Here is a 22,563-nt window from a genome sequence, read left to right on the forward strand (position 1 = left end):
ATAGCGATGACAGTTTTAATAATAAAGATATAGTAATACAATTCTTTTCTCTTCATGCATTTTCGTTTAAGGTTGAGGTGTTTGTCGCGATTAATACGAAAATTCGACTGTGTTGATGTGGGAAGATGGCGGCTTTTCTCAGTGACGAAGAAATTGCAAAGAAGCTGCAAGCAAAAGTAGTTATTTTTCACCGTTTTTCACGAGATTGGGTGTAGTTGATCGTGTATGAGAACGCATATTTACCTCTAGATGTGCACAGTATTGAATGACATGCTGTAAATAATCTTTTTCATTCATATATACGCTCTGGACCTTTGTATTCTGTCTTTTAGTTTTTACTTTCCTATCATTTTCCAGTCAAATTAAAACCAAAATAAACAGGAAAGGGACATTTATTGAGCAGTTAAAGTGTATGTAATTGAAAACAACATAAATGTTATGTAGAAAAAGACATCCGTTGGGGAAAGTGACACAATTTTGGGACAGAACGAGGGAACAGGTACAGGAAATTCTGACTTTCTAATTTACTTTCATGCGTTAAATCATGTTAATCCCTGTTTCAGTTTGATGAAGAGGAATCTGTTAGAATAGATTCAGAAGAAAAAGATAGGACTCTCGCAATGGCATATGCAAAGATACACAGTATATCAGATTCTGATTCGGACGCCACAATAGATCCAGATGATTTGGTGAGAGACAACTCCCCAGACTTGTTTGACGAGGAAGGAGAATGTTCCAAAAAGACCAGCCATCATTCAGGAGATGCACAGAAGAGCAGACATACAGACATGTCAAGCAGTAGGTCTCCCAAATTACTTCATAAAAGAGTGAGCAAGACTCATGATATATCAGACAGTGAATCTGATGAAGATACGAGAAAGATAATACATTCAAGAAAAGATATAGCTTCAAGAACATCAGCACCATCCCCTACCATGAAAAAAAGAAAACTTGAAATTGACCAGCCTTCATCTAACAAAAAGAGAAAAAGCCTCTGTGATTCGGAAAGTATTGACAGTGAAAAAGGTTACAGTATATTTTCCAAATATAAGAGTTCAACTTCAAACAACCTGAAGACAGAAAAATCACAAACTCTGTCTCTTAGTTCTAAACTGGACAGTCCAAAAACATCACGCCCATCTCCTAGTGTGAAGAAAATACCAAGTGTGACTCATGCTTTGTCAGAGAGTGATTCAGACACTGAAGTGAAAGGTGTGATACATGCTTCGGAAACAAAACCAATCCTGAGTTGTTCCAGCCCATCATTTAAAAAATCTAATTCACTTAAATTAGCCAAAGATATATTGTCACAAGATGAGAAGCCCTTGTGTCAATATGGAAAGGAGTGTTTCAGAAGGAACGCATCTCATCAAGCAGAGTTCCGACACTCGGGTAAGAAAATGTTTGTCCTTGATGGTTGCTCATGTCTTCAGTCACTGGTTTGCCTGGTACTGATTAGATTATTCACTGGTAGCTGTGGTATTACTGGAATATTGCTAAATGGCAGATCCAAGTGAAAATTGAAAAATGTAATCCAACCCAACCCCTCTCTTCATTTTTATACCAAAAGCTTATACCGTATTCGACGTAATAAGCGCCCAGGGCGCTCTCAAAAATACAAATAGGGGGCTCTTATTAGAATATGATTTTGGTGAAAAAAATCAGAGTTAAAAGATCTAAGATTTCGTGGTTTATGCTGACAGCCTGAAAGTTTTATATACGACAGATATATTTTTCCAGGACTTCAATGCCCATAATTAAGGGTACATATAGCACACGAGTGCGTATTATACAGGAATAAATAAGTCTTGTGTACATTGATCATTTGGAAGGGGTGCTAATTGAGATTGTTCACTAGCCAATATATTCGCAAATATCGCCGTGGGCGCTTATTAGAGCGGGGCGCTTATTATGTCGAATACGGTATTATATATGCATTTTTTGTTTTGCTTATTCAATATCTCAGGGCAGAGGGGTAGCCCGGTGGTTAAGGCATTTGCTCGTAATGCCGAAGACCCTGGTTCAATTCCCTCACATGACTACAATGTGTCAAGGCCATTTCAGGTGTCCCCCACCATGATATGGATGGAATATTGTTGAAAGCAGCGTTAACCATACTCACTCACTCACTCACTCACTCACTCACTCACTCACTCACTCGCACACTTTTCTTTGTCTCATCAATACTTCAGAATGATCATTTGTAAGGTGCTTTCACCGTTGTCTTCTCAAGCTCCTGAATGATTTCATATTTCTAGATGCTGATAACAGCAATGGTAAAATGAAGAGTCATTTCTCAAAGAAACGTTCTGCTGTGAATGTAAAAAAGACTGGCCAAGACATCTTCAGAGAAAACCAGCCCCTGAGTTTCTACATGACCAAGGTTACAGGCATTGATGACATCTATAATGCATATGGATCCATCAATATTCGAGGTAATTCAACGTTATTGGATACTTCTGAAAGTGAAGAGTATTGCCCCGCAGCATATGGCAGCTGTAATCTTCTGTTCTAAACTGAAGTTTGAAAAAGAAAAATTAGTTTCACTGTTTAAACTAAGGCCTCAACATATTCTATGACTCTGATAATGGACATGATAGGAGGTGAGAATTCTTTGGTTAAAGTTTTATTTTCCCACAGCATGATATATGTTGAATTCATTTCTGACTCTTCCCAAATGTTAATTGAATGCCAGTCTCATTAAAATCAGATCTTAGTTCTTGCTACCGCTAAGGACATCCCATTACGGGTCACGTCAAACCCAACCTTGCGCGAACTTTGACCGACCAATGGAATGACCAATCAGAAGGCATCTTTCTCGTGCTTTACGGCACTAATTTCAAATTGGCGACTATGCTTCGAAACATATTTTGACAAATTCTTGATTACAAATTTGAAACCTGAACAAAAAAACATTCTGGAATGGCTAATAGATGATCTAGATTGTAAGGATTCAGTTGTTAAACCCGTAACTATTGTTTGGAATACTCCATGTTAAAATTTTCGAGATTGCATGATTAGAAATCACATTCCGACTGTCACTTTCATAATCTGGTAAGTGACGCACTAATTGGTTGGATGAAAGGTCGTTGGGATGGGATGTCTTCAGATCTTTGTTTAGCTGCAGCGAGAACTAAGGTCTGATTTTAATGAGATTGATTGAATGCATAACTTGTTTACATTGTTCAATGCTTTTATACATCCGTGTTCCTGTTTACCGGTAATTACCAGTTTTTTACCGGTAAAATTAGCCTTGGACTGGTAATTCATGTGACTTATAAATCTTTGTTGTGATACATGTATTCATATACCAGGTAAGTATATTTTTCAAACAAAGTCAGCTTGTCTTTTACCATTGGGGTTTCCACTTGTCTATTTCTAGGTCAAATATCCATTTGTGGTGACTTTGTCTCGAAATATTAAAAAACAAAGCGAAAATTGTGACTGTGTGAATGATGTATAGATCTTAGTAAGTTACTTCAGAGATGACATCTTTGCACTGAACTTGAAGTTGAAAGAATTATAACCAAATAATTTTCATACGTTTTTTATTTGTTGAAAGTTGGGACTGGCAAAAATTAGGGGGGACTGGTAATTTTTTGAGTTGCCAGTCCACAAGGACTGACAGTTTCAAAAGCCAGTGGGAACACTGATACATTATTAATAATTAAAAAATAATTAATACATGATTAATACATGATTCATCATGTTAATACTGTTGCCTTCATAAGTGTCCTGAAGTTTTCAGTTTTGGTCAAGCTGAGCCAAATTCTCAACTTTGTCTCGAAATATTAAAAAACAAAGTGAAAATTGTGACTGTGTGAATGATGTATAGATCTAAGTAAGTGCACTGAACATGAAGTTGAAAGAATTATAACCAAATAATTTTCATACGTTTTTTATTTGTTGAAAGTTGGGACTGGCAAAAATTAGGGGGGACTGGTAATTTTTTGAGTTGCCAGTCCACAAGGACTGACAGTTTCAAAAGCCAGTGGGAACACTGATACATTATTAATAATTAAAAAATAATTAATACATGATTAATACATGATTCATCATGTTAATCAAGTTAATACTGTTGGCTTCATCATGTTCATAAGTGTCCTGAAGTTTTCATTTTTGGTCAAACTGAGCCAAATTCTCATGTTAATATACTGAATATATCATTGAATCATTCATTATTAATCTCCCTGAATTTGAATGCTTTATTAATCTTAGGGCTTGCCAACTTGTAGCTCACCACTTGACTTTTTTTGGATGTATTTTGCATGTTTAGTACCTTGAATGTGAGTGAGGCAGTGGAGTAGCCTAGTGGTTAAAGAGTTCACCCATCACGCTGAAGGCCCGGGTTCGATTCCTTACATGGGTACAATATGTGAAGCCCATTTCTGGTGTCCCCGCCTTGATATTGCTGGAATATTTCTAAAAGCGGTGTAAAAACATACTCATTCGCTCACTGAATGTATCAATACCAAATACTGTAGTCTGAGTCAACTATCCCACTGCGAGTCATCCATCTTCCCGAGGCAAGAGAGTTAACTGACTATAAAAATCCAGTTTCCACCCTTGCCAAACTAGGCTGGTATTACTGGACTTTTAAAGTCAGTTAACTCCCTTGCTTCAGGAAGATGCGTGTCATCAGGTCCAATGTGTTTGACTTGTAGAGAGATGAAACTTGATCTTGTTTTGAATAAAGTGTGAGGAATGTACATTATTTTCACAGATATCTTGTCGGCAAGCATGGGGAATTTAGAGGCCTCTTGTCAGGTGAGGATCCGCTATGTCAAGCACTACACATGCCCCAAATAATCCAACAACAAAACATGTCTTTTGCAATGAGGCAAAATATTTCGACCCTCTGGCATCGACCCGAGGCAAGAGAGTTAACTGACTTTAAAAGTCCAGTTTCCACCCTTGCAGAACTAGGCTGGAATTCCTGGGCTCTATCGTAGCGCCACCAGTGGCTATTACCAGTAATGTCCCTTCTAAGCCTTTCCTATGGACCAATCAGATTCCACCTTTTGTATCACTTGCATTTTCTTCAAACAAAATGGCGGCGCCACGTCAGGACGATCTGCTCGATAATCAAGATCTATATTGTGATAAAACGGATCTTACATTGTGAAATGCATCAAATCACGCTAGGACCTTGATTAAAAACATGAAAAGATTTTGAACATATCTTTTGACAACGAGTTGGCGGTGCACATGCTTTGCAAATCCTGCAATCGACCGAAATCTGCATGACCGTTGACGAACCGGATTTCGATTCCGTTGCGCGATTTTGATTGGACTATGCATAGACTCATTAGTCCAGCCAAATTGTAACTCCATAATACCAGCCTAGTTTGGCAAGGGTGGAAACTGGACTTTTATAGTCAGTTAACTCACTTGCCTCGGGAAGATGACCCTGTGGTTGCATTTTTGAACACTAGAGAAAGAAATATGGAAAAGAGAATTGAGGTAATCTTGTGGTTCAAATGATGGCTGGTCATGCTGAAGACCCAGGTTTCAATGTGTGAAACCCATTCCTTGTGTCCCCGCCCCTCTCATTAAAAAAGAATAACCCACCACACCAATTTTTCAAATGGCATTGGTCAATAACTTTTTGGTGGTTTTATTGGTATTCCAAGTGAAAATCATTTGTATCTTTCTGCTGAATGAGTTATTCTCTTTTCAGTTCAACTTTATGTTTGAAGTGGATTGGATTATGAGCCAGTACCCTGCTGAATTTAGGTGAGTGTTTTAAGGAAAATGTCAGCTTTGAACATATTAACTTACATCAGACAACAGGATGACACATGTATTGCTTGTTTGTTTGTTGTTTAACACCGCACCCAGCAATATTTCATCTATAAGATGGCAGTCTGTAAATATTTGAGTCTGGACCGGACTATCCAGTGATTGATATCATGAGCATCGATCAATCTCATTAAAATCAAATCTTATTTCCTGCTACCGCTAAACAAAGATCTGAGGACATCCCATTAAGGGTCATGTCAGACCGACCTTGCACGAACTTTGACCGACCAATGGAATGACCAATCAGAAGGCAGCTTTCTCATGCTTATGGCACTAATTTCAAATTGGCGACTATGCTTCGAAACATATTTTGACAAATTCTTGATTACAAATTTGAAACCTGAACAAAAAAACATTCTGGAATGGCTAATAGATGATCTAGATTGTATGGATACAGTCGTTAAACCCGTAACTATCGTTCAGAGTTAAAGTTTTTGAGGCTGCATGATCAGAAATCACATTCCGACTGTCACTTTCATAATCTGGTAAGCGATACTCTGATTGGGCGGATGAAAGGTCGTTCTGACATGACCCGTAATGGGATGTCCTCAGATCTTTGTTTTGCGGTAGCGAGAACTGAGTTCTGATTTTAATGAGATTGGAGCATCGATCCTCGCAATTGGGATACAATGACATGCATCAACCAAGTCAACAAGCCTGACCACCTGATTCCGTTAGTCACCTGTTACGACAAGCATGGGTTGCTGAAGACCAATTTTCTACCCAGATCTTCATGGGGCAACACATGTATTGAATTGTACTATGTGAGTGACTCTAGTCTGGACTGTAGAAAAAGCTGAATACAGTTTTAATAACCATTAACACTCAGTAAAAGTCAACAATTGCTTTGCATTTTTCTTTGAAACCTTTGTGTTTCATAACTAGGCAGAGAATTAAGAAACAAGTGAAAAAATGGACTTGTTTTGTGAAATGTAGGTGCACTGAAGACCTGTGAATATTCCTGGGTAGAATAGGTCTTCAGCAACCCATGCTTGCAGTAAAAAGGTGACTATGCTTGTCGTAAAGGCGACTAACGGGATCAGGTGGTCAGGCTGACTTGGTTGATGCATGTCATCGTATCCCAATTGCGTGGATCGATGCTCATGACATCAATCACTGGATTGTCTGGTCCAGACTCGATTATTTACAGACCGCCGTCATATAGCTGGAATATTGCTGAGTGCGGCGTTAAACAACAAACAAACAAACATTTGTCTGAAAGGAGAAGTAGCAAAGAGAAAGACCCACACCCTATGACACTTGTAATTTCCTTGTGAGTTAATACTATGAAACGTTTGTCTAATGCGAGAGGTTGACTTGCATGTTATGTTGTGTCCAGGAAGAAGCCATTGACCCTGGTACATGGAGAACAGAGAGGAGGGTTGGCCACACTCCTGGCAAACACAGCTCCGTACCCCAACATCACCTGCTGCCAGGTGAGCCAGGTGTCACAGCACTTATCACACCACTCCATACACCAATAATAGCTGTCAGTTTATTTTTATTCTCACACCCATCCCCACCCAGCCCAGCCCAGCCCAGCCCAGCCCAAACCCAAACCCCAACCAACCCCAACCCAAACCCAAACCCAAACCCAAACCCAAACCCAAACCCAAACCCAACCCACCCAACCCACCCAACCCACCCAACCCCAAACCCAAACCCAAACCCAAACCCAAACCCAAACCCAAACCCAACCCACCCAACCCCAACCCCAACCCCAACCCCACCCAACCCCACCCAACCAAAACCAAAACCAAAACCAAAACCAAAACCAAAAGGCATCTAATGCTTATTGGGCCAAACCATTACAATTGCTTGTTTTACCGAGTTTCTAGTCAGGGCACAGCATGCACAGGAGATAAAGGAATTATAAAGAATATTGTCTGGTCCATTTGAGATTAAGTTGCTAAAAATACAGAAAAGAAAAGAAATAAAGAATTTAAGGAGGCTTGTCCACAAAGCCAGAAAACAAAATGCTTGGCCTTTGTACTTCTTTTGGTTTTGTAGGCTATGTAAATTGTTTGATGTTTGATTGTACTGTTGATTTTTGTCTTATACTTTTTCAGGCCAAACTGGATATAATGTATGGCACACATCACACGTAAGCCATAATTTCTTTCATGTTACATTTGGTGTGTAGTTTACTAAGTCTAGTGGTTAAAGCATTGCCTCGGCATGCTGAAGAACTGGTGATTCCCAACATGGGTACTATGTGTAAAGCCCAATTCTGGAGTCTCCAGTCGTATGGCTGGAATATTCCTTAGAGCATTGTTAACCATATACATTCACTTACTCATTGTTCATGAAAGGACCTGTAGAGGTTAGCAGACGAGTGTTTTGAGATGGTAGATATTCTGTAGTAGAAATAAACATTGTATTTAGCAAGCCTTAGCAAAAAAAAACAGACATTAGTGAGTGAGTGAGTGAGTTGGGTTTAACACCACTTTTAACAGTATTCCAGTTATATCGCGGCGTGTCAGCTTAATGTGTGAGGAAAGCCTGAAGTGATGCAGGTCTCAGACGTTTACCACTTCGGTGAAACCCACAAGCACGGGTATGGTGCTGACAAACCTAGAAACATATTCAGCATGATCAGGGCAAACCGGGATTCAAACCCACAATCATAGGTTTCTGGTGTGCCCAAGGGACGCAACTCCGCACTGCGAATTGTGGCGCCTTAAGACGACTGGGCCACACGTGCCCCCCAGACATTAGCTAAGTGTTGTAAGTTTCCTGGAATGCATGCACTAATATATATTAGGTCAGAACGTCAGTGATTTGTCAGTCAGGTAGTGACACCAGTCACAAACTGTATATCATGTAAACTTCACATTAAAAAAAAAATATTATATAATGTTGCCAATATTTCAGGAAAAATAGCCTGAGAACCTGTTATATATATGTTCCTCTGTCCTGGATCTGGAAGGGTTTCTATTTGCAGGAAGATGATGTTGCTGTTGTATGATCAGGGGTTGCGTGTCGTCATCCACACGGCCAACCTTATAGAGCGGGACTGGTACCAGAAGAGTCAGGGGTGAGTGGTGGCAGTTCCCCCAGCAGGTAACTGAGGGTCGTACAATCCCAAGAACACATAGAGCAAGTTACCATCATAACTGCAACTCCATGATGCTTCATACTTTTTGTCTGTTTTATAAAGACACTTTTTGAGCAAAACTCCTTTCCAATATACTGCCGAGAAAATATGTGCAAACAGGTCTCTTATCCATACATTCAATTTCTGAATGGTTTTGCATGAGATGTGATCAAGAGAGTTTGATTATGGTAGTTGTGTGTTTTTCCAAACCGTGTGGATTGTTGCTCATAATATCAATCACTGACTTCTCACGTTTTATTATTTCGATTATTTATTATGGCTGAAAACTAAACTTAAATGTCGGGCTTCATCATCAATGATTTCACAGGTGCTTTTTCTGCGTTTCTTTCTCTTTGGTGTTTCCTTGCTATGTACATTGTCTGGGTGAGTTGTGTGTTTCCTTGGTTATTTCAGTGTCTGGTGAGTCATGTGTTTCCTTGCTATGTTCAGTGTCTAGGTGAGTCATGTGTTTCCTTGTTACGTTCAGTGTCTGGGTGAGTCATGTGTTTCCTTGTTATGTTCAGTGTCTGGGTGAGTTGTGTGTTTCCTTGTTATGTTCAGTGTCTGGGTGAGTTGTGTGTTTCCTTGTTGCGTTCAGTGTCTGGGTGAGTTGTGTGTTTCCTTGGTTATTTCAGTGTCTGGGTGAGTCATGTGTTTCCTTGGTTATTTCAGTGTCTGGGTGAGTCATGTGTTTCCTTGTTACATTCAGTGTCTGGGTGAGTCATGTGTTTCCTTGGTTATTTCAGTGTCTGGGTGAGTCATGTGTTTCCTTGTTATATTCAGTGTCTGGGCGAGTCATGTATTTCCTTGCTACATTCAGTGTCTGGGTGAGTCATGTGTTTCCTTGTTACATTCAGTGTCTGGGCGAGTCATGTATTTCCTTGCTACGTTCGGTGTCTGGGTGAGTCATGTGTTTCCTTGTTGCGTTCAGTGTCTGGGTGAGTCATGTGTTTCCTTGCTACGTTCAGTGTCTGGGTGAGTTATGTGTTTCCTTGGTTATTTCAGTGTCTGGGTGAGTCATGTGTTTCCTTGTTACATTCAGTGTCTGGGTGAGTCATGCGTTTCCTTGTTACATTCAGTGTCTGGGTGAGTCATGTGTTTCCTTGGTTATTTCAGTGTCTGGGTGAGTCATGTGTTTCCTTGGTTATTTCAGTGTCTGGGTGAGTCATGTATTTCCTTGCTACGTTCAGTGTCTGGGTGAGTCATGTGTTTCCTTGCTACGTTCAGTGTCTGGGTGAGTCATGCGTTTCCTTGTTACATTCAGTGTCTGGGTGAGTCATGTGTTTCCTTGGTTATTTCAGTGTCTGGGTGAGTCATGTGTTTCCTTGTTACATTCAGTGTCTGGGTGAGTCATGTGTTTCCTTGCTACGTTCAGTGTCTGGGTGAGTCATGTGTTTCCTTGCTACGTTCAGTGTCTGGGTGAGTCATGCGTTTCCTTGTTACATTCAGTGTCTGGGTGAGTCATGTGTTTCCTTGGTTATTTCAGTGTCTGGGTGAGCCCTGTGTTTCCTAAACTCCCAGCTGACCAGATTACAAGTGATGACAAGGCTCAAGGTGACTCGCCCAGTCACTTCAAGCAAGATTTGCTGCAGTATATTGCCGCGTACAGAGCACACAAGCTGACAGTGTGGGAGAAACACATCAAAGCTCACGACATGTCAACAGCAAAGTTAGTATACTTCCTACATACATCCACATGTAACAGCAGTCTCTGTCTTACCAACCAATCGAGACTCCCAGTTCCTCATGCTGGCGTGGGGCAGTCGGGTAGCACAGTGGTTAAAGCGTTTGCTCGTCATGCCGAAAATGCGGGTTCCATTCCCGACATGGGTACAATGTGTGAAGCCCATTTCTGGTGTCCCTGCCATGATATTGCTGGAATATTGCTAAAAGCGTCGTAAAACCATACTCACTCACCCATACTGGTGTATCATCGTGCCCCTTCAGGGTGGATCGTGCTCGTCGATCAGCCACTGGTTTGCCTGGTCCAGACTGGAATATTTCTGACTGGGGTGAAAACAATATTCACTCACTCACTCACTTTACTTTTAGAATTCTCAATACCATATTCAACATAATAAGCGCCTAGGGCGCTCTCAAAATTAGAAATAGGGGGCTCCTATTAGAATATTATTTTGGTGAAGAAAAAAAAAGAGTTAAAGGATAAATTTCGTGGTTTGTGCTGACAGCCTGAAATGTTTATATACGACAGATATATTTTTCCAGAATTTAATTGCCCATAATTAAGGATGCATATAACACACGAGTGCGTATTATACATGAATAAATAAGTCTTGTGTACATTGATCAATCGGAAGGGGTGCTAATTGGGATTGTTCACTTGCCAATATATTAGCAAATATCACCGTGGGTGCTTATTAGAGCGGGGTGCTTATTACCTCAAATACGGTATTGGCAAATCAAATATCTTAACGATATTTGCATGTCAGTGGTATAACAGATGTGCAGGATAAAACACGTCAGAAGGTTTTTATGAGATTTAAAACCCGAATCCGAATGAGTTTCAAATCTCATAAAAACCCGAGGGTTGGTGGTTTATCTTAGTTATATACTGAAAAAAGAAACTTAGAACAACATTCAATCTCATTAAAATCAGATCTAAAATCTCGCTGCTGCTAAACAAAGATCTGAGGACATCCCATTACAGGTCACGTCAGAACGACCTTTCGCGAACTTTGACCGACCACTGAAACGACAAACAGGAAGTCGACATCAGCCAATTAGAAAGCAGCTTTCTCGAGCACTCGAGCACTCGTTACAGCACTCGTTACAGCACTCGTTTCAACCTGGCGACTTCTATTTCTGACTACGCTTGAACAATATGTTGACACAGTTCTCGATTAATATTTTGAAAACTGAACAAACGAACATTCCGGAATGTCTAATGTATGGTTGCGATTGTATGACAGTACTAACCACGAACTGTGCTACGCCTCCTCCGTTCAAATGTTTATCTCACAAAGGCGAGAGACAGACGATAAATTTGATGGAATCAGTCATACGGGCCGTAGCTGTTTTTCGACATTCCGACTCTCACTTTCATGATCTGGTAAGTGATTAGTCGGATGAAAGGTCGTTCTGACATGATCCAATAATGGGATGTCCTCAAATCTTTATTTAGCAATAGCGAGAACTAAGATCTGATTTAAATGAGATTGAACAACATTTTTCAACATTTTTATGTTTCAAACATACTTTCCATGAACCTTAGGACACAGGTGTAAAATATCTGTTGCTGGCATACAGGTACTTGAAAAAGACATTTTTAAAAGCAATGTGATGTATCAGTGCATCTGTATCTGTGGTACACTCACTGGTCTACAGATACAAAGGTTGCATATTCAACACACGGGAATATAAAGAAAACATTGTGTCATTTGATTTTTCATTTCATTACTTTGACTTCAAATGCAGAATAAATTTTTAGCGAGAAACATTCATATGTTACAATCTTAAAACGGAAGTTGTATTAATAAAATCCCCGGGATATTATATAAAATCCGGGGGATTCTATATAAAATCTGTTGGATAATACAGGTATATAAAATCCTGGGATATTATAACGTCCCAGTTTGTGAGATTTAGCCAGACTTGAGAACAATAGGATGACGTCAGTGGAGGTTTATAAATCACTGATAAGGTGTTTTGGAGGGTCTTTATGTTATTAATAACTTGCGTGAACATTTTCAACAGGGTTCATATAATTGGGTCAGTGCCAGGCCGCCACATCGGAGATCAGAAGAGTTGCTGGGGTCACATGAAACTCAGAAAGGTAATTAAGTACAGAGCTCCAGATAAGCTGCGTATCAGCGTAAAATACGCATCAGAAATGCAGAAATACGCAGTAAAATAAAATCCAAGCGTATCAAATACGCAACGAACATTACAGATAAGCTACAAAAATAAAACTTGTGCATGTCATCAAAATATTGTGAAGTAACCCTGCGTATTCGATTAGCAATTCAGCAACTTATTTTGAAATTATAAACGGGCATTCCGTCAACCTTGCCAAACTCCACGATGACATCATGATATTTGCCATCACACTTTCTTGTGGAAGTATCGTGGTATTTTTGAGTCCTATAAAGCTCTCAAACCCACACAACACCAGTTTGGAGGGACTAGATGAATAGTGTTTTTAAATAGTTAACTTAAATACCCACATGTGTAAAAACTAGTGGGTAACAGAAATTTAAATACCCAGATAGAATTACTGATACCCAATGATTTTAAAATGCATGGGTAAAATGCCCATAACACCAAAAGCTTATCTGGAGCTCTGTAAGTACTGTAATTTACAAGAGCGTGAATTCATCCCTGACCACCTCACTACCTAACATCCTGATTCATATCATTTTATTGCTCCAAGCACTTACAAAGAAACAAAATTTACTTAACATGTTGCCTTGAATTATTTGTTTAAAAAATATATATGAAAATTAAAATGCCCCTGTTGTCCCATTTATGATAAAAGTTGGATAAAAAACTAAAAATTAATTTATTGTGGCCTATGAAACGTATATCGTCTAACCCAGGTACTATAAGAACTTGATGGCATAGTGATGGCTCATTGGGACAGGGTAGGTGATGTAGCAATTATTTCTTCTTTGGATGCAGGTTCTTCAGAGACAAGGTCCTGATGCTAGTCGTGTGAAATCGTGGCCAGTGATTGGTCAGTTCTCCAGTATCGGTTCACTGGGTCCAACGGCGGAGTCGTGGGTGTGTAACGAGTGGCTGCAGTCCCTGTCCTCCACACGAGGGATGTCTGTCACACCAAAGGCCAATATGACACTGGTAGGACATCATTGGTTGGTTGGTTGGTTGGTTTGTTGTTTAACGCCGCACTCAGCAATATTCCAGCTATATGACGGCGGTCTGTAAATAATCGAGTCTGGACCAGACAATCCAGTGATTAATATCATGAGCATCGATCCACGCAATTGGGATGGATGACATGTATCAACCAAGTCAGCGAGCCTGACCACCCGATCCTGTTAGTCGCCTTTTACGGCAAGTATGGGTTGCTGAAGACCTATTTTACCCCGGAATCTTCACGGGTCCGTAGGACATCAATCAGGACAGTCGCTTGTGTGTCAAATTGACACTGATCTAATACTTTCTTTATACACACTTTAGGATTAGCTGTGAATCAGAAATAGCCTTCCCTGTTGATAACTGTCGTGAGGCTTATAAGAGATGGCAGTCACTCCACACCCATACATGTCAGTTTCACCAGTGTGGTAAATGTTAACATGGTTCATACCAACATTCAAATGTCCTTAGCTATTATACCTCAAAGGTACATGAAGCTGGTATGTTCTGAAACAGCAGTCCAACTGACAACAGACGTCTTTTTTTATCCCACGCCCAACAAAGCATAACTCAGAAACCATTCAATATTTTTTCATGAAACTTTGCAGGTCTGTCAAGTACATGCTGAACTGGTGCCTTTTGCTATTAAGAAATTTTAGAAATTTTTATTTTTTACATTTCCATGGCAACAAGATGGACTTAGGTTCTGTGAGGGTAGGGTTCGTTTCCGGAGCATAACTCATAAACCGTTCAATATTTTTTCATGAAACTTTGCAGGTTTGTCAGGTACATGCTGAACTGGTGCCTTTTGCTATTAAGAAATTATAGAAATTTTTATTTTTTCCTTTTCCATGGCAACAAGATGGACTTAGGTTCTGTGAGGGTAGGGTTCGTTTCCGGAGCATAACTCATAAACCGTTCAATATTTTTTCATGAAACTTTGCAGGTTTGTCAGGTACATGCTGAACTGGTGCCTTTTGCTATTTAGAAATTTTAGAAATCTTTATTTTTTACGTTTCCATGGCAACAAGACAGACTTAGGTTCCAAACTCTTCTTTTTTTACAATTTCCATGACAAGTTCCACCTCAGTTAAAAAAGGTTAGGGTTAGTTTAGATTTAATTATGTCATAAATTCTGCAACAGGGGCTTGTTATATTTTTAACCATGACATGTTGATATAACTGTTTGTCCTTTGGCATCACCAACTGGACCTTATTTTTTATTATCTGTGAAACTAATAAACTTGAACAGACTGAACTTGCTTATACTAACATATTTTATATTCCTACCGGATACTTTTGTTCAAAGATTATGTCAAATTACAAATGTAATTATGTATGTATGTATGTTATTATAATGATGAAATAACCTCAGAACCTGTGGATTCCTTGATAACCTAAGCAGTTATCACAACTGGCATGTAATACATACACAAACAGGGCCCTGTTCCACAATGCTTTCGTAGTGCTACTTCCTTACGTAACTGTATGGTTGATCATATGCTTACAGCTGTCTATGAACACCTTGTGAATCGTGTCCTACCCTATGAAGACAATTTTATTTGTAATCAAGTCTAGGAGAACACAGGAGATATATTAAATTGTTTGAATTGTTTGATAGGCATTACTTAGAAGTTGAAGAATGACAAGGTAGACACAATTTTATGGATAACAACTTCTTTAATACTGTAAAAAGCGACGTTTCGGTATAGATCCTTATACCCTTGTCAAGCAGACCGAATGAGGGACATTGTACAGAATATATATGGTAGGTGGAGGATTAACGGTAGAGGATTAACAGTAACAACAATTGCATACATGAGTGGTTTAACAGAGTAAGTGTTGACAACAGAAGGATAATACTGTCACAACACGATGGACAGAGAACACATAGGTGGACAGTATTATCCTTCTCTTGTCAACACTTACTCTGTTATCCCACTCATGTATGCAATTGTTGTTACTATACCGAAACATCGCTTTTTACAGTATTAAAGAAGTTGTTATCCATTAAAATTGTGTCAACCTTGACCTTGGGAGATATATTAGACTCTGTTTTTAAAGTTTATGAAAAGACTATAATAGGTACTGATTCTTTAGGAGGGTTAGATCATTTAAGAATAAGCCAATCTCATTGAAATCAGATCTTATTTCTCGCTGCCGCTAAACAAAGATCTGAGGACATCCCGGGTCACGTCAGACCGACCTTTCGCAAACTCTGAACGTTAAGCCCGTAACTATCGTTCGGAATACCCCATTTTAAAGTTTTCAAGGCTGCATGATTAGAAATCACATTCCAACTGTCACTTTCATGATCTGGTAAGTGACGGTCTGATTGGTTGGATGAAAGGTCGTTCTGACGTGACCCCTAATCGGATGTCCTCAGACCTTTGTTCAGCGGTAGCGAGAACTAAGATGTGATTTTAATGAGATTGAGAATAAGCCAGCTTTGTTTGCCAGAAGAATGTTCTTCTCAAATCCTCAGTCCTGTGTCTTCAGGTGTTCCCGTCTGTGGACAATGTGCGTGTCAGCCTGGAGGGGTATCCCGCTGGCACATCGGTCCCATACACCATGAAGACAGCCCAGAAGCAGAAGTATATACACCAGCACTTCAGGTAGCCAAGGCTTTATACAAATCTACCCTGTGGGATTCCGAGTTAGAATTAGTCCCCAGCGACCTATGCTGGTCCAATCTCATTAAAATCAGATCTTAGTTCTCGCTACCGCTAAACAAAGATCTGAGGACATCCCATTATGGGTCACGTCAGACTGACCTTGCGCAAACTTTGACCGACCAATGGAATGACCAATCAGAAGGCAGCTTTCTCGTGCCTTACGGCACTAATTTCAAATTGGCGACTACGCTTCGAAACATATTTTGACAAATTCTCGATTACAGATTTGAAACCTGAACAAAAGAACATTCGGGAATGGCTAATAGATGGTCTAGATTGTATGGATTCAGTCGTTAAACCCGTAACTATCGTTCGGAATACCCCGTGTTAAAGTTTACGAGGTTGCATGATTAGAAATCACATTCCGACTGTCACTTTCATAATCTGGTAAGCGATGCTCCAATTGGTCGGATGATAGGTCGTTCTGACGTGACCCCTAATGGGATGTCCTCAGATCTTTGTTTAGCGGTAGCGAAAACTGAGGTGTGATTTTAATGAGATTGATGCTGGTCATAAAAGGCAACTTAGAGGAGAGGATGGTCAGACTCGGAGGATGGTTGGTGGCAGGTCATTGTACCAATGTCCATGACGGTGTTGGGTATTGCTCATTATATCAATCACTGGTTTGTCTGGTCAAGACACAATTACTTACCGGTTGTGATGGTAATCAACTTTGATTGATTAAAAAAATGTGTACCATAAAACAACAGTCATATCTATTATCCATTTATTCGGTGGTGAGGTGAAATGGGGTTTAACGTCGCATCCAAGATTATTGCACTTATATAGCAACGTGCATGTACGTGTGTGTGTGTGTGTGTGTGTGTGTGTGTGTGTGTGTGTGTGTGTGTGTGTGTGTGTGTGTGTGTGTGTGTGTGTGCTTGTACTAGTCTGGACTGATGCCGATTTATAGTGCTAGCTCACTGAGATACCATGCCGCAGTTTAACATGAATACCCCCCTAAGACACAGTATACGGACTCCGAGCCGACCAGTCCTTGTTTTAAGCCCCTTAATGCCGAGTGCCAGACAGGGTAACAACAAGTACCATCTTTTAACGTCTTTTGGTATGACGCGGCCGGGGATGGAACCCTGGACCTTCCGCTCTCCAGGTGGATGCTCTACCACTAGGCCACGGAGGCGGTCCCATTTATTCGGGGAGTGTTACTCATGAAAGTATTCTTGCTCACATTGCAGACAGTGGAAATCTGAGGGGCGTGGAAGAAGTCGAGCGTGTCCCCACATCAAGACTTATGTTCGCCCATCACCAGACAGTACCGAGTTAGCCTGGTTTCTTGTAACAAGGTGAGCATGTGCATGGTAACAGATGTAACGACTGATTATACCATTGATGCATTGCAATTGTCCATAGTAGTTCTACTGCCATAGTGAAAATGCCCTCGTTTAGGCTGACATCAGGGACGTTTCTCTGTAGGGTTGACATTTCATACAGATAAAGCATTTTTCAACATAGCTCATTGATTATTCCCTAATTTGTTCAGCATGTTCAGATGTTAAGGATATTTCTTTCATGTTATCCACAATGAATATATTTTATGTTTCCAGTGCCAATTTGTCCAAGGCAGCTTGGGGAGCGTTTGAAAAGAATGGCAGCCAACTGATGATCAGGTCCTATGAGATTGGTGTCCTGTTCCTTCCTTCATATTTTGTAAGAATATCTCCAGGTTTTATAAAAAAGATACCAGGGTACATCTCTTTGCAGAAGCATCAATAATTCCTATTTGCCATGAAATTGAGAACAAACAGGATTGCTTTTTGTATCAAGATACACTCAACTTTAACATGTTTAAGAATCAGTTTGTTTTATCAGGTAGAAAAATATTTTGATATTGCTCTCTAATACTATTAACCATTTCCATGTTTTATTCAGTTCTACACTACATATAGGCATCCATGACTGTTTACTTGAAATTAGCTATTTGCATGGGAGCTTCAATATAGTTTGTTCAGGCCAATATTTTACTATATCAATCTTTGATAAATTCTGTATTTGACTGTGTACAATAAGAAGTGGAAATATTATATCACTGACTCAATTACAATTTTGTCACCTAGGGTTGTGAAACATTGCCAGCAACAAATGATGCAGAGGAGGCAGTTGCACGTAGTGATGAGGTCGTCTTCCCCCTGCCGTACGACCTGCCGCTCACGCCGTATGTCAAAGGAGGTATGTATGGCGTACTTGTGCTTCCCGTCACTCCCTATGTCAAAGGAGGTATGTATAGCGTACTTGTGCTGCCTTCACTCCCTATGTCAAAGGAGGTATGTATAGCGTACTTGTGCTGCCCGTGACTCCTTATGTCAAAGGAGGTATGTATAGCATACTTGTGCTGCCTTCACTCCCTATGTCAAAGGAGGTATGTATACCGTACTTGTGCTGCCTTCACTCCCTATGTCAAAGGAGGTATGTATAGCGTACTTGTGCTGCCTGTCACTCCCTATGTCAAAGGAGGTATGTATTGCATACTTGTGGTGCCCGTCACTCCCTATGTCAAAGGAGGTATGTATAGCAATTAGCTTGTGGGTTCTCACCAATTCTCAGCAGCAACAGAAAGCTTACCTCAGTATCGATTTAAGACATGGCCCTGGCAGAGTGAGTGAGTTGGGTTTAACGCCGCTTTTAACAGTATTCCAGTCATATCGCGGCATGTCAGCTTAATGTGGGAGGAAAGCCCGAAGTGATGCAGGTTTCAGACGTTTACCACTTCGGTGAAACCCACGAGCACGGGTATGTTGCTGACAAAACTAAAAACATAATCGGGGCAAACCGGGATTCGAACCCACAATCATAGGTTTCTGGCGTGCCCAAGGGACGCAACTCTGCACAGCGAATAACGGCGCCTTAGACGACTGGGCCACCCGTGCCCCCCACTGGCAGAGCTGGATGGATGGTGTGTGAGTCAACCCACAATTCTGTAGCACAAACTGTCAATGTATTCCTGTCTAGCCTGGTGCTCAGTTTATGTGTGTCCTCGACTCCTCGGTTCTCTTCACAGGAAATCAGCATTAATCTTTCCTCTTGTTACACACGTTGGTGCTCAGCTTATGTCTTTTCTAGATTACAGCATCTGTCTTCCACAAGCTACTCATTTGTTAGTCAACAGCTTCTGTTTTATCAAGTAACTGTTAATATATTACCTGCATAAATAATCTCTACTTTCCACTTGTAGATCGTCCGTGGATGATGGATGTGCCATGTGTTCGTGCTCCAGACACTAACGGCAACATGTGGTGTCCTCCACTGTAGGCATCGCCAGGAACCAGTGACAACTTGGGTTAACCCTTCTGTAGTCATCATGCTCCAGGAACCAGTGACAACTTGGATGAACCCTTCTGTAGTCATCATGCTCCAGGAACCAGTGACAACTTGGGTTAACCCTTCTGTAGTCATCATGCCCCAGGAGCCAGTGACAACTTGGGTTAACCCTTCTGTAGTCAACATGCTCCAGGAACCAGTGACAACTTGGGTAACCCTTCTGTAGTCATCATGCCCCAGGAACCAGTGACAACTTGGGTAACCCTTCTGTAGTCATCATGCTCCAGACACTAACGGCAACATGTGGTGTCCTCCACTGTAGGCATCGCCAGGAACCAGTGACAACTTGGGTTAACCCTTCTGTAGTCCTCATGCTCCGGGAACCAGTGACACCTTCGGTTAACCCTTCTTTAGTCATCATGCTCCAACATGCTCCAGTGACAACTTGGGTTAACCCTTCTGTAGTCCTCATGCTCCAGGAACCAGTGACAACTTGGGTAACCCTTCTGTAGTCATCATGCCCCAGGAACCAGTGACAACTTGGGTTAACCCTTCTGTAGTCATCATGCTCCAGGAACCAGTGACAACTTGGATGAACCCTTCTGTAGTCATCATGCTCCAGGAACCAGTGACAACTTGGGTTAACCCTTCTGTAGTCATCATGCCCCAGGAGCCAGTGACAACTTGGGTTAACCCTTCTGTAGTCAACATGCTCCAGGAACCAGTGACAACTTGGGTAACCCTTCTGTAGTCATCATGCCCCAGGAACCAGTGACAACTTGGGTAACCCTTCTGTAGTCATCATGCTCCAGACACTAACGGCAACATGTGGTGTCCTCCACTGTAGGCATCGCCAGGAACCAGTGACAACTTGGGTTAACCCTTCTGTAGTCATCATGCTCCAGGAACCAGTGACAACTTGGGTTAACCCTTCTGTAGTCATTATGCTCAAGGAACCAGTGACAACTTGGGGTAACCCTTCTGTAGTCATCATGCTCCAGGAACCAGTGACAACTTTGGTTAACCCTTCTGTAGTCATCATGCTCCAGGAACCAGTGACAACTTGGGTTAATCCTTCTGTAGTCCTCATGCTCCGGGAACCAGCTACAACTTGTGTTAACCCTTCTGTAGTCATCATGCTCCAGGAACAAATGACGCCCATCTCCAGACACTAATGTCAGCCAAGTGAAAACTGAGTGAAAATTACCAGCTGCAGACACTATTGACAACTTGTGTTCACCACTGCCTTGAGTGAGAACACCCTGCCATAGAAAATAGCCTAATTTGGTTTTGTGAACATGGCCACTGAAGTATGAAAATTAAGTCTACACTGATGGAAAGATGTAGGGTCACAAGCTATGGATTTGTTTGTATCAGCAATTGTGTAACCAATTGAGGTTTTATAAGAAACGGGAGGAAAATCAAACACAAAATGACAAAGCTTAATTTATTGTACAGTTACTATTTGAAGACTCTTTAATGTTTACATGAACATATGTCACCATGGTTAGTGTATGTACACTACTGTAGATCTGATCCCTCTTTTGAAGTTTTGTATGTTACCGAGTGTAGGATACAAAAACATTTGTGTACGAGAAATGATTGATAAGCTTTGAGGTTAAATTCAGCAACACTGTGCAATACAATTTTATTGTGAAGGAATGCTGTACATTTCCAAGCATTTTATGTTTGCCAGATGGTAAGGATTTATTTTATGAAAATTGTACTTATTTATGTTTTATTGACTTGAAATTTATGTCAAATAACACAAGATATACACATGTATATATAATCCAAATCAAGCTGAAACTAAACATATTGTCTTCCGTATTTTACCATTAGTATTTATTTGCTTTAGCATGACTTAATGGATTTAACATTGATATTGTTTTTGAGCAGGGTCTAGTTAATTTATTTATCTTGAAACATTATTCAGTATATGAACATGTATTGTTTTAAAGTGTCTTCTGCAGAAAAAAGTCAATCAATCTTACTGAATTTCTACAGATTACTATCATGGTTATGAAATAAGAAAAGAAAACATGTACATTATAAAAATTGTCTGCAAAATAGTTTGAAGACTGGGTAGTAGGATCAAGGTTTATGTAAAATAAAGGCAATAAAATATTTGACATTTGAAATGCATTAGTTATTTATTTGATGGTCAATGCAAGGACAAAAGAGTGACATCACACCACAGACACTTCATTTGGGCTGGGACTGCCCGGAAGTGAAGATCCGGGGTAGAATAGGTCTTCAGCAACCCATGCTTGCCGTAAAAGGGGACTATGCTTGTCGTAAGAGGCGACTAACGGGATCAGGTGGTCAGAATCGCTGACTTGGTTGATGCATGTGATTGATCCCAATTGCGTGGATCAATGCTCATGATATCAATCACTGGATTGTCTGGTCAAGACTCAATTATTTACAGACCGCCGTCATATAGCTGGAATATTGCTCAGTGCGGCGTCAAACAAACTAACCAACCAACCCGGACCAGTGGTTAGTCATGTAATATATTGTTTAATGACAAAAATTATCTAAAACTCTATGGTTACACTATAAGTCACTTATGTTCCCATTTCTTTCTGACTATGCACCCATTCCTTCTGACTTTTATATGTTTGAATTAAGATAAAACTTCATGCAGTAAACTTTAGTGTATGCATGACCAGATCGCTTTACATGTGTATCTAAATACATTTTTGACAGGGCTACCGTCAAACTTTTCCATATTGGACAGTTTGTACCTTTCTCTATCCATCTACAGTGGGTATCCGGGTAGGGTCGGTTAATGGGGTGATGGGTCCCCGGGTAGTAAATTTGGACGCGTCCCAGCCCTACACTGCATGGTCACTCTATAGTTTTATGATGCAGTCA

The 22,563-nt window shown here is 40.5% G+C and overlaps 1 protein-coding gene across 2 annotated transcripts; it reads left to right on the forward strand.

Annotated features, from left to right (window-relative positions):
* The first annotated feature begins 79 nt into the window (after positions 1-79).
* On the forward strand, positions 80-21,810 carry LOC124115395 (tyrosyl-DNA phosphodiesterase 1-like). 2 transcript variants are annotated; one of them, XM_048403115.1, is made up of 17 exons: positions 80-176; positions 564-1,392; positions 2,259-2,435; positions 4,724-4,767; positions 5,681-5,736; positions 7,142-7,238; positions 7,872-7,906; positions 8,747-8,839; positions 10,386-10,568; positions 12,614-12,692; positions 13,538-13,714; positions 16,232-16,347; positions 17,604-17,711; positions 17,973-18,075; positions 18,483-18,594; positions 19,598-19,658; positions 19,990-21,810. In XM_048403115.1, the coding sequence occupies exons 1-17, from the start codon at positions 126-128 to the stop codon at positions 20,003-20,005; spliced, it is 2,337 nt and encodes a 778-aa protein (XP_048259072.1). In that variant the 5' UTR covers positions 80-125; the 3' UTR covers positions 20,006-21,810. The 2 variants fall into 2 exon arrangements, with proteins under 2 accessions (XP_048259072.1, XP_048259071.1); XM_048403114.1 differs by having other exon boundaries at positions 19,598-21,810.
* The last annotated feature ends 753 nt before the right edge of the window (positions 21,811-22,563 follow it).

This window comes from Haliotis rufescens, unplaced genomic scaffold, assembly GCF_023055435.1.
Source record: "Haliotis rufescens isolate VD_foot unplaced genomic scaffold, xgHalRufe1.0.p SCAF_3, whole genome shotgun sequence".
Classification (NCBI taxonomy): domain Eukaryota; kingdom Metazoa; phylum Mollusca; class Gastropoda; order Lepetellida; family Haliotidae; genus Haliotis; species Haliotis rufescens.